This window comes from Camelina sativa, chromosome 17 (assembly GCF_000633955.1).
Source record: "Camelina sativa cultivar DH55 chromosome 17, Cs, whole genome shotgun sequence".
NCBI lineage: Eukaryota > Viridiplantae > Streptophyta > Magnoliopsida > Brassicales > Brassicaceae > Camelina > Camelina sativa.
This window is the reverse complement of record NC_025701.1, coordinates 12,524,609-12,536,344: the sequence shown is the minus strand read 5'-3', so window position 1 is coordinate 12,536,344 and position 11,736 is coordinate 12,524,609. Positions and strand designations below refer to the sequence as shown.

At 38.9% G+C, this 11,736-nt stretch overlaps 5 protein-coding genes and 1 non-coding gene across 6 annotated transcripts; 4 read left to right on the top strand and 2 right to left on the bottom strand.

Annotated features, from left to right (window-relative positions):
• On the bottom strand, nt 122-1,669 carry LOC104756895 (carbohydrate-binding X8 domain-containing protein-like). The gene is made up of 4 exons (XM_010479550.2): nt 1,484-1,669; nt 1,101-1,340; nt 981-1,008; nt 122-721 (listed from the first exon to the last, which is right to left on the bottom strand). The coding sequence occupies exons 1-4, from the start codon at nt 1,533-1,535 to the stop codon at nt 430-432; spliced, it is 612 nt and encodes a 203-aa protein (XP_010477852.1). The 5' UTR covers nt 1,536-1,669; the 3' UTR covers nt 122-429.
• On the top strand, nt 3,676-6,727 carry LOC104756894 (pentatricopeptide repeat-containing protein At1g26460, mitochondrial). The gene is made up of 6 exons (XM_010479549.2): nt 3,676-4,473; nt 4,760-4,982; nt 5,074-5,556; nt 5,791-5,997; nt 6,091-6,228; nt 6,333-6,727. Exons 1-6 carry the CDS (start codon nt 3,830-3,832, stop codon nt 6,525-6,527), a joined length of 1,890 nt encoding a protein of 629 aa, XP_010477851.1. The 5' UTR covers nt 3,676-3,829; the 3' UTR covers nt 6,528-6,727.
• Nucleotides 6,865-7,977, top strand: LOC104756893. The gene is made up of 5 exons (XM_010479548.2): nt 6,865-7,014; nt 7,125-7,197; nt 7,367-7,418; nt 7,517-7,586; nt 7,692-7,977. The coding sequence occupies exons 1-5, from the start codon at nt 6,898-6,900 to the stop codon at nt 7,776-7,778; spliced, it is 399 nt and encodes a 132-aa protein (XP_010477850.1). The 5' UTR covers nt 6,865-6,897; the 3' UTR covers nt 7,779-7,977.
• LOC104756892 (14-3-3-like protein GF14 iota) lies at nt 8,096-9,714 on the bottom strand. The gene is made up of 7 exons (XM_010479547.1): nt 9,549-9,714; nt 9,152-9,458; nt 8,968-9,055; nt 8,782-8,891; nt 8,549-8,697; nt 8,406-8,470; nt 8,096-8,325 (listed from the first exon to the last, which is right to left on the bottom strand). The coding sequence occupies exons 1-7, from the start codon at nt 9,628-9,630 to the stop codon at nt 8,320-8,322; spliced, it is 807 nt and encodes a 268-aa protein (XP_010477849.1). The 5' UTR covers nt 9,631-9,714; the 3' UTR covers nt 8,096-8,319.
• Nucleotides 9,973-10,045, top strand: TRNAA-UGC. The gene has a single exon. It is a non-coding gene; the product is annotated as a tRNA-Ala (tRNA).
• Nucleotides 10,038-11,733, top strand: LOC104756891 (putative pentatricopeptide repeat-containing protein At1g26500). Its single transcript, XM_010479546.2, has one exon. The coding sequence runs from the start codon at nt 10,132-10,134 to the stop codon at nt 11,611-11,613; it is 1,482 nt and encodes a 493-aa protein (XP_010477848.1). The 5' UTR covers nt 10,038-10,131; the 3' UTR covers nt 11,614-11,733.

Here is an 11,736-nt window from a genome sequence, read left to right as displayed (position 1 = left end):
AATGTTGATGTATTTTTTTCTAAAATTTACTACGTTTTTACTTTAATTTATTACACATCTATAATAAACCCTATATGGAGACAAATTAATCTCGCCAATGTTCTTTAGAGAAGATGATAGATTAGATAAAGAATGAAGACAGTATCCGAAATTTTGAAATATGAAATCGACAATGACACATTGGACGCATAACTAACGATAGGTAAGAAAAAGAATACATACCAAAGAGCATCGTCGATTTACAAAAGAAAGCAAGAAAACTCCTTATTATGGTTTCCTATAAACCAAAAACTAGACAGAGAAAGAGAGAGAATCACAACCCTACAAAGATTAAAAAGTGGGAAAAGAAAGAGACGCTCTAACTTGGCTTTAATATCTCATATAACAAATGAGCGTCCATGTCACGATGATCATCCGAGATGATTTCACCTAAACTTTCAAAGCCACGGCAGCGATGGTAGCTAGTAAGATGATCGTCGTGGTTCGGACGGAGAGCTCTTCTCCACCGTTTGGATCACCGCCACCTAAACCGCTGGTGCTGCTTGACGGTCCCATAGTATTTCCAGGAAATGCTAACGAAGACGAAGTCGGCCTATCATCGGTAGGTGTGCTGCTTGTTGAATTGCCGGTGGAATTGCCTGTGGTTGGATTTGTAATGCCTGGAGTTCCGGCGGTTGAATTTCCGGTGGATGTATTTCCGGTTGTGGGGGTTCCGTTGGAGCTGCAAAAGAATGTACTCTTATAAACACACTTGAATCATCATCACAATCTCTAAAAATGTTTTAAAAATTTGGTAACTCTGTAGACTGTAGTAAACTAATACAAAAGTTATTGAACTAATCAACGACTAGGATAATCAGAGAGCTCATACTGATCTAAAGAAAACACTAAGCAAACGATCAAGAACTATAAAAAACATAATCTAAGCGACTAAGCTCTAACTTAGAGCCTCTCTAAGGTAAGGTGAAGTGAAAACATACCTGGAACTAGATAAACAGCTTGAAGTAGCTGCAAGAACAGAGTAAATAAATAATCAGCAAAAACAAATATATACATTTGAGATGAAAAGAGGTTGTGGTTTCAATGGAAGATATATATACTCGAAGGAGGGGAAGTGGAGATGACTGCGGCCCCGTTAAAGTCACAGGTGGCGCCGGTTGGAGCTTTCTTCTGGTAGTAGCTGTTAACGGCGACGTCACAATGGTTCTTGATGGTGTTTGGTTGATAACAAGCTCCGGTCGTCTGAATCTGAGTACAGTCAGCACCTCCTCCACACGCGAAGTCTATCACCTTCTGAAGCTCAGGCTCGCTCGCGTCCTTGCATACACATACCGCCGCGTCTGTACAGAACATAGATATCGGATCAGAATAGACAAGAGATAGGATCTAACAGAAGAGAAATGTGAAAAACTGAAGAAGATGTGTTAAAGATTAGCATTACAAGGTAAACGTTACCAAGAGGATATATAAATTAGAACCTTACTTGAATAGGTAAACATGAAAGAGAGAAGAAACAGAGGAAGCAAAAGAGCCATGACAACTCAAAACTGATCGAACTTGTTTAGCCCTAACAGTACCACGAATGTGAGTTTGCGTGTTTGTTTGAGAGAGAGAGAGAGAGAGAGAGAGAGAGAGAGAGATGTTGATACGATGATGGAGCTTAATGTTTATGATATTTCTCGGGTACTAATAGGCACAGTATACCCTCGAGCCTAAGTTAAGAAAAGTTATGATAATAATGTGTGATGACTTGTAAATGTTTGATTTTGAGTACTCAAAGCAATGTGGGTCTGGAGAGAAACAAACAGAGAAGGTGGAAAGCATGCTTGTCGTCTAGTCAATGTGTGATAGGTCGGTTGACGCACATAATATCGTAGTGGGACTTTATGTGAAGGAAACTAGCTTTGTTATTTACTAATTTGTCACCTCAATTTACGTACATCTGATGCATTCTTTTTACTTTTATAGGATTTAGATAGAGTGTAGCTTTCCCCAAAGACAACAAAAGATGCATCATGCATGCACACGTTTGCAAAGTAAAAACTGTTGTAAATGTTAATAAACATATTATAAGATATAAATTATATAAAGATATGTTTAAAGTTATAAAGTAGTTTGATTTCTGAAGCACTTACGATGAAAAGTAATGGAGAAAAACAGGGAAAAGAACACAAAAATTGGAAATAGTATACTCTCTTTAAAGGCAAAAACTTAAGTGTTAAGTACTTTTCTAAGGCAAAGCGGCTAAGCGAGGGATTCATGTGCATGAAAAACTTTGCACCCGTATTACAACACGTGTGATTGTGTCACAAGTCACAAAGTCGCACTAATCATCCGAGAATTCAAAATGATTGTTGACAAGAGACGACCAAAATCAGATACTAATTTAACGTTCCGTAAGGAATACCTTTTCCTTTTTTTTTGCAGTAATTTAGAAAAAACTCTAATCGGTCATTTGAAAAGTATGTTTAGTTAATAAAACTTCAAATATAAAATATAAATTAAGGTAAATGTATATATATATAAATAAATAGTGGTCAGTGGAAGTTTTTTTCTTCTAAAGTCCACATTTTTGGGTTGTGGCCGGCTGGCCGCGTGGTGTCGATCTGGTTAGACTTAGAACCGCATGCATGACCAGGCGATAAAACATAATCTTGACATGGTTGGTGAATTTCGTTCACGTAATAGATATATGCGTGTATTGCTAGATGGTAGATTCAGTGGACAAAGAAAATGACATCTCTCGCATCAAAGTTTCTAATTATGTAAAGTTCACTATGACATATATTAAAAGAAATTTGTTGTGCTACATACATATATTAAAAGAACTTCTAGAGTAATTCTAAACACTTATACATCACGTCCTCACCTATGCACCATGAATGAGATTCCATTGATCAGGGATTATCATGCGGAAGCACATTATTCATGCAGATTGTTGTCACTGTTCGTGACATGTTAAGTTGTTCGCTACAATCATAAAATTGGATCATGATCCCATATTTTCATAGCTTCTCTTTGACTCTAGAAATGGACTCCTATCCTCTTAAACTAACCTCCATGCCCGATGAAGGACCTTTGTTGGACGGAACTCAACGAATAATTTGCCGCACTCATAAGTAACTAGAGCAAAACTTCCTTCTCATCATTCCTATTTAAACGTATCTGTTCCTTTCATGCTGATGTCAAATATGAAACTCATCACCAANCGTCATCGATCCTCGTCAGAACCATTGATTAAAAACAAATCTACGGTCAGATTTAATAGTAATCTCTTTCGTCATTTTGCATATCTCTCTCCTCTACTCCTCCGCCTCCTTCTCTCTCCAACCTAACTATATTTATATATTTCTCTCTCAATAATTTTTATTTTCACAAAACCAAAAGAAAAAAAAATCAAAAGAGCTGAGAGCAAAAAAAAAAAAAAAAAAAAAAAAAAAAAAAAAAACCCAACACCAACCATTAAAAAGTAATTTGACAGAAATAAAATAACATCCTTAACTTATGAGAATCAAGCGGTTTAAAGTTAAATCCAACAAAAACATTGAAAAAAGGTGTGGGCTGTTTATATATTAATGGGCTGGGCTTTATACTAAGAGAGTCGAGAGTCAAAGGCAACTCCTGAAAAAAATGACATCAATACATCATATTTGTGGGATAATCTCTGAAATGCCACTGTGGTCATCGAGGACAGATCACAGATCGTCCACGACCGGAGTTAAGTGTCTAAAAAAAAAAACTCATCTGAACTCAGAAAACCCTAAACACAGATAAACCCCTTTTTCCCCAGAACTCAAAAAAAAAAAGAACAGAACAGATCTTTCCAACAATGGCGTCTCATCTCTTTACCCGATCCCGTTTCTCTCTCCTCAAAACCCTTAAACCCAATCCTACTTCAACCATCAGAGCCATTTCCGGCACACCATTCCTCTCTCAAGATCCTCAGCTCGCAACCGAAACAACAACAACAGATCACGAAACACCAAACCACCAATCAAACTCAACACCTCTTCCACCTAACCCAGCAACGGGAAGCCCTCTTTACCAAGAGAATTGGCGTAGCCCGATCCCAAACACTCCTTCCTTCAACCAGTCTCTCGTTCCACTGGGATTTCTAAACCAAGCCCCTGCTGCTCGAATCAGAGCTCTCTCTGAGACGCTTGACATGAACTCTCTTCTCAACATGTTTGCTGATTGGACTGCCTCGCAGCGTTGGTCTGACATGAAACAGCTTTTTGAGTCTTGGGTTCGATCGCTTGACAAGAATGGGAAGCCGAACAAGCCTGATGTTAACCTTTACAATCATTACCTTCGTGCTAATTTGATGATGGGTGCTTCGGCTGCAGACATGCTTGATCTTGTTGCTCCTATGGAAGAGTTCTCTGTTGCTCCCAATACTGCTTCTTATAATCTTGTCTTGAAGGCTATGTACCAGGCTAGAGAGACCGATGCTGCCATGAAACTACTTGAACGGTTAGATCCTCTGACTTTGATAAAGACTAGTACTTTATTTTCAGAAATGAGCACTGCTGTTGATATTACTGTCGAGTTAGTGAGTGAGATTTGTTACCTATTCTGTTATATATTGTAGTTTCTATGCGGAGATAGCTTAGAACTAGTGAAAAAGATTAGAAATTTACATGATCTGAACAACGGTAATAGGTTCTGATACCAAAGGGTTATCTCTGATATTGGTGTAATGCTAAAGTTGATTTTTTTTTATATAAGAATGTATCATGACTTGATGTAATTACGTCAGGATGCTCCTGTTGGGGAAGGAGTCTCTTCCGGATGATGAATCATATGATTTGGTTATTGGAATGCATTTTGGATCTGGGAAGAATGACGAAGCCATGAAAATTATGGACTTAGCACTCAAATCTGGTTATATGTTATCCACCACAGTCTTTACTGAATGTGTTCGTAGTTGTGTAGCCAGAGGTAGGACAGATACACTGGTATCCATCATCGAAAGGTGCAAGGTAAAGACGAGTTTTTTTTGTTATCTTTGGTCTGTCATTTGAAGCTTTTGCCGCCCCTTTTATCAATTATATTTGTATTCTTATTGCGTAGGCTGTTGATCGGAACAAGTCCCTTTGCCCTAGCTGGATACTGTGTAATTATATTGCAGAAGTTGCAATTCAAGAGGATAATAGCAAGTTAGCATTTTATGCGTTTGAGTTTATGTTCAAGTGGATCACTAGAGGCGAAATGGCTAGGCCCTCGGTTATTCTTTCTGTTGATGAAGGGTTGGTAGTAGCTGGTCTTGCAACTGCTGCTAGGACTTGTAGTTCATCTTTAGTGGAAGGATCATGGACGATTCTGAAACAGAGTCTGCGTGGGAGGAAGGCAGCTAACCCTGCATCTTACATTGCAAAGATAAATGCCTATGCATCGTTGGGGAATCTGCAAAAAGCTTTCACTACACTTCATGAACTTGAATCCGCTTATGCAGACTCTGAAAAGGAAGTTGTGGAGGAATTGCTTTCACCTTTTACATCCTTATACCCGCTGGTTGTCGCCTGCTCTAAGAAAGGTTTTGAGACTCTGGATGAGGTATACCTCGACTCTTTCTAAGGGTAATTATTCTACATATTCTCAGCCTTCTCTGTAACAGGAATTAATGTAGGGTCATTGACTAGTAGACTAGGAAACTTCTGAAAATTAATAGAACCTGTTTATTGAAGTCGAGCATCACAGTCTGCATGTTAATGTATTTTAGAGTGCTGGGACTAAGCAGATATAATGTTTAGCTTATCTGACCTTGAACTGTTTCACATAATCCACCAGGTATACTTCCAGTTGGAAAGTTTGAGTAAAGGTGAAACTCCATATAAGTCTGTTGCTGCTCTAAACTGTATAATTCTTGGCTGCGCAAACACATGGGATCTGGATCGTGCTTATCAGACGTTTGAGGCAATAAGTGCTTCCTTTGGACTGACTCCTAATATCGATTCATACAATGCTTTACTATATGCATTTGGAAAAGTCAAGAAGGTATTGTTTCGATTTCAACTCACTCTCTAGTATTATCTTTTCATGAATGAACAATTAGTCCTAACGACTCTAGCCTACCTATTTGCTTTGCAGACTTTTGAGGCCACCAATGTATTCGAGCATCTGGTTAGCATAGGTGTTAAACCTGATTCGCGGACGTATTCGTTGCTGGTTGATGCTCATCTCATTAACCGGGATCCCAAATCAGCTCTGACAGTCGTTGATGACATGGTAAACCAGAAATAACAAACAAAACCTAACCACACTATGAGATAAATGATGTGTGTGTTTGCTTACATGGCTCTTAGAAACTAATACATGTTACAATTATACAGATCAAGGCTGGATTTGAACCCTCCAGGGAGACATTGAAAAAGCTCAGAAGACGATGTGTGAGGGAAATGGACCATGAAAACAATGATCAAGTGGAGGAATTGGCCAAGAGGTTTCAGATCAGGATGGGAACAGAGAACCGCAGGAACATGCTGTTCAACATTGACTACTCCAGGGGCCGAGCACTAAACAACTGAAATCCACAAAATGCATCTCTCTATATATAATAAGAGTGTTTCTCTCTCTCATATCAGCATTTTTATACTTTTATGGGATCCTCAAATTTGTTTATTTAAACCAAAATTTCCATTAACTTGCATGATTTAAATGAGGATTCGCATTTGTATTACTTTACATTTAGAGTTAATGTTACTACTTACGGTCGATGTTCACGTCAGCATATATGTTATCCAAACGAACTTAGAAAGACAAGGCCTTGAATATTGAAGATGGGCCGGCCCAGATCAGAGATCCAACGAGCTCTGCTGTATTATACTATACACAAACAGCATTTTGAGAAGCTTCCACCACATTTTTGGGATCAAAGCCACAAAACCCTAAAAAAAAATGGGTGGAAGAACGGACGAAAGTGGCGGAGGGAAAGCAAAAGAGGAAGAGCAAGACGGCATGTCCGTACACTCTCCTTGCAAAGGTTTACCTTCCTCCGCCTCCTCTCTCTCCAAGGTCAGTCATCTCTCTCTCTCTCTCTCTCTTCTTTCTCTCCACCACCATTTTATTCATTATACGCTCTGAGGTTTTTTAAAGGTTCCTCTTTTATTGGATTGCTTCTACAGGAGCAGTCAGAGGTTGAATTAGAGCTGAAGTTATTAGAAGCTCTTGAAATCTATCCTCCTGTTAAACTCAAAGGCAAGTTTCACAACTCAAATCTTGATCCTTTTTCTTTCATGGTAGTGATCAGAAACCGTAGTAGTAACCCTTTAACAAAAAGGCTAATCATTTCAATGTCTCTTGTTCTTGGAACATTGATCAGTTCTTTGATTTCTACTAATGGGATTATTTATGATGGTGTGTGCAGGGATACATCGCCACTTTGTTCTTTATGGTTTGATGGAGTATCTCGGAAGAAGGTTTGGTTTTGTTACAGAGTCTGTTTCATAATTTCAATTAAATGAAGCTCTGATCCTTATTGATTTGAGTCTTTCTATCAAACTATTCCTGTCCATAGCTTTGATCGACAGTTCACAGCTGATGAGGTTCTTCAGCTACTTGATCGTTTCTACAACATCGACATGCTGGTGAGTAATAAGCATGGTTATAGTGTCTTATAGCTGTAGGTTCACTTCATGGCTTTGTTTAGAGTTGTGCTAATGGTTTTAATCTGTTACCTCTGTGGGTTTCAGAAATCAGACGATGAGGACATTGACATTCTGAATCATGAAGAAGATTTTACCTTGCCTCCGAGTTACTTTGATAAGGAAGAACCATGAACAGAGCAAGAAGAAGAGATTTTTGTTTCATTTATCTTCTCCCATCTTTTTGTATATGGTTAGGGTTTGTCCTTAGCTCTTATGCTAAGTTTTTTTTTGCTTCTGTATACAATGCAGTTTGAATGTTCATAAAACCATCATCAATAATGATCTTTACTCTGTCCAAGAGTTTAATAAATCATAACAAGCTTTTTGTTTTGCGGCTGTTGACATCTAGAGTCAGGGTACTTGTGTTTGTTTGTTTGTTCAATTGGCCAATCTTTAGTATACACTTGATTGATATGTATATTGGAAATGTATAACGGCAGAAGCATATCTGATCAAATCATAATATAATTGCATACCATAAAATATTGAAGACATGAAATTTGACAACAAATAAAGAAGAAAAGTAATACAAAAAAACAGAAACAATATAGGATTGAATTCAATTGTCTCTGATCCCATCTTCCTGATGAAACCAAGCTATGGAATTTGAAGGAATTTGCCTCCCCCCTTCTGGGCATCGAATCTAATCTCATTCAACTTCCAAGCCCTTTGATCAGTTCTGAAACAAACAAACAAAACAACATTGAGCTTTGAACCAGCCAGAACAATTCATACAATTGGTATATTAAGGTGACTTACCTCAGTGGCTTCGGCAGGTTTAGCCTGTTCTTGTTTGGGTTCGTCAGTCTTGACGTTGTCTTCTCCTGAAAACATAACAAAAACATTGCTTAAGCTTTGCACATTTCAAGACATCATGTGTGCTGTGTGATATTTAGACAGACCTCCATCTTCAGGAAGATCAGAAGTCCAGAGAGTGAGGTTGTCTCTGAGGAGCTGCATGATCAAAGTGCTGTCCTTGTACGACTCCTCGCTTAGAGTATCCAACTCCGCAATGGCCTCATCGAAGGCTTGCTTAGCCAAATGGCAAGCTCTGCAACAGTTTTCTAGAAACCATATCACAACAAAGTTGAACACTTGATGGTATATTTATATAATTGATGTTTTAGATTGAGACCTTTCAGGAGAGTTCATGATCTCATAGTAGAAAACAGAGAAGTTAAGTGCAAGACCAAGACGAATCGGATGGGTCGAAGGAAGCTCAGTACTTGCAGCTTGTGTTGCAGCCTAATCAAGATAAATGCATCAGACCAAAGTTCTCCTAAACTGCAAGTATTAAGAAAGAAACAAACATATCGAATACCTCATAGCCTTTGAGAGACTGTTCAGCGGCTTCCTTTCTCTCTTGCTCGGTCTTAAACTCAGCCAAGTAACGGTAATAATCTCCTTTCCTATAAATTTCCAGATAAAAAAAAAAAATTGAGTTTCATTTGCAGATGATGATGATGCAAGGAATGAAGAAGAGTGTGTTTTTAATGTTATATCACATCTTGTAGTAGAAGACGGTGGCTTCCCCTGAGGTAGCGTGAGGGATGAGATGCTGATCAATGATGTTGAGAATGTCTTGACAAATGTTGGCGAGCTCATCTTCTACCTTTTGGCGATAACCCTTGATGTGTTTCACGTTCGACTCATTACCTTTGGACTCTTCCTTCTGCTCGATCGACGACATTATCCTCCACGAAGCTCTTCTCGCCCCGATCACGTTCTTGTAACCAACCGACAACAGATTCCTCTCTTCCACCGTCAGCTCGCTGTTCACTCTCGCCACTTTCTTCATCGTCTCCACCATCTCTGCACATTATATTACATTACACCAAACCCTCAATATTTACAGAGATATATATGTAAATTAAAATCGACATAATAAAGAGATTGTGTTACCGTCGTATCGCTCGGCTTGCTCGGAGAGCTTAGCCATATAGACAAAAGTCTCTCTCTCTTTGTCGGATCCTGACGATGACATTTTGTTCTGATGATCTGTCTGAAAAACAGAGATCTTGATATAAGGGTATGTGTTGTTTTGGATTCCTACGTGAGATAGATAAATAAAAAGAATATATAAAAAAACGATTTCGGAAGAGAAGGGAGGGAAAGAGAGAAGTATAAAAAGAGAGTACTGAAGATGATTCGCAAATGGCGGAAGAAGACTAAATCTCAACCTTGAGATCCGAAGCTCGCCTCTCTGTGTCTCCCGCAATTCCTGGGTTTTTCTTCGCTGTTCCTCCTAACTAACTTAACGACCTTTTCGCTTCGTCACGACACCGTTTTGTTTAATATAGTTGTAATTACGATTATGAACATCAATGGGGATGTAGCTCAAATGGTAGAGCGCTCGCTTTGCATGCGAGAGGCACGGGGTTCGATCCCCCGCATCTCCATTTCTTTTTCATTCTTTTTTCATTAATACGCCCTAATTTAGTTTTTAGTCTCATCTTTTTATTTTCTACACTCGCCGGCAAACATTATGGCTATCGCCGTCGTTTCTTCTCGGAGGATGATGATAAACATCAGAAACCCAATTCGACGATTCTTCACCGACTTAACTAAACCGAGTTCCATCACACCGATAAACCAAGACCATCTCCTCCGAGTCTGTACAATCCTCTACCAACAACAACACTCTCCTGATTCACGTCTCATCTCAAACCTCTCCTCCACAAAATTTCAACTAACTCACGAATTCTTCCTCCAAGTCTGCAACAATTTCCCACTCTCATGGCGTCCGGTACACCGTTTCTTCCTTTATTCTCAAACCCACCACCCCGATTTCGCACACACCTCCACCACCACTAACAAAATGCTCGGAATCATTGGGAAATCGAGAAACATGGATCTTTTCTGGGAATTAGCTCAAGAGTTCGGGAAACGCAAATTGGTTAATGATAAAACGTTTCGGATTGTGTTGAAAACGCTTGCTTCTGCTCGTGAGTTGAATAAATGTGTAACCTTTTTTCATCTGATGAATAAGTTTGGGTATTTGTATAATGTGGGAACGATGAACAGAGGAGTGGAGACTCTGTGTAAAGAGAAGCTTGTTGAAGAAGCTAAGTTTGTTGTTAATAAGCTGAAGGAGTTTATTAAACCTGATGAGGTTACTTACAGGACGATGATACAAGGGTATTGTGATGTTGGTGATTTGATTGAAGCTGCTAAGCTTTGGAATTTGATGATGGATCAAGGGTTTGAGGTTGATGTTGAAGCTGGTAAAAAGATTATGGAGACCTTTTTGAAGCAGAACCAGTTCGATGAAGCTTCTAAGGTCTTTTATGTGTTGGTTTCGAAGAGAGGTGGTGATTTGGATGTGTCTTTCTACAGGGTTATGATTGGTTGGTTGTGTAACAATGGTAGGATTGATCTGGCACTTAATGTGTTGGAGGAAATGCGTGAGAGAGGTGTTCAGGTGGATAACTTAACTTTGGGGGATATAATTTATGGTCTGTTGGTTAAACGAAGAGTTGCAGAGGCGTATAAGATTGTGGAAGGGATTGAGAATCTGGATATAAGTATCTATCATGCGTTGATTAAAGGGAATGTGAAGATTAAACGTGCAAGTGAAGCGACTGAAGTTTTCAGGAAGATGATAGAGAGAGGGTGTGAGCCGATAATGCATACGTATCTTATGTTGCTGCAAGGACATATGGGGAGAAGAGGAAGGAAAGGACCAGACCCGTTAGTGAATTTCGATACGATATTCGTTGGAGGTATGATCAAGGCAGGGAAACAGTTGGAAGCAACGAAGTATGTTGAGAGAACGTTCAAGAGAGGGCTTGAAGTTCCTAGATTTGATTACAGCAAGTTCTTGCAGTGTTATTCTAATGAGGAAGGTGTGGTTATGTTTGAAGAGATGGCTAAGAAACTTAGAGAAGTGAGCTTGTTTGATTTGGCTGATATATTTCAGAGGTATGGAGAGAAGATGAGTACAAGAGAGAGAAGGAGAGATAGATAAATTTATGAAGTTATAGACAATACGCAATATTCTGATATTGTAAATACAAATTTGAAGTTTTTTGTTTGTTTGGAAAGCAATGGTTGTCTTGTCTCGAACAAGCAGACAAAGAGAAAAAAGTCC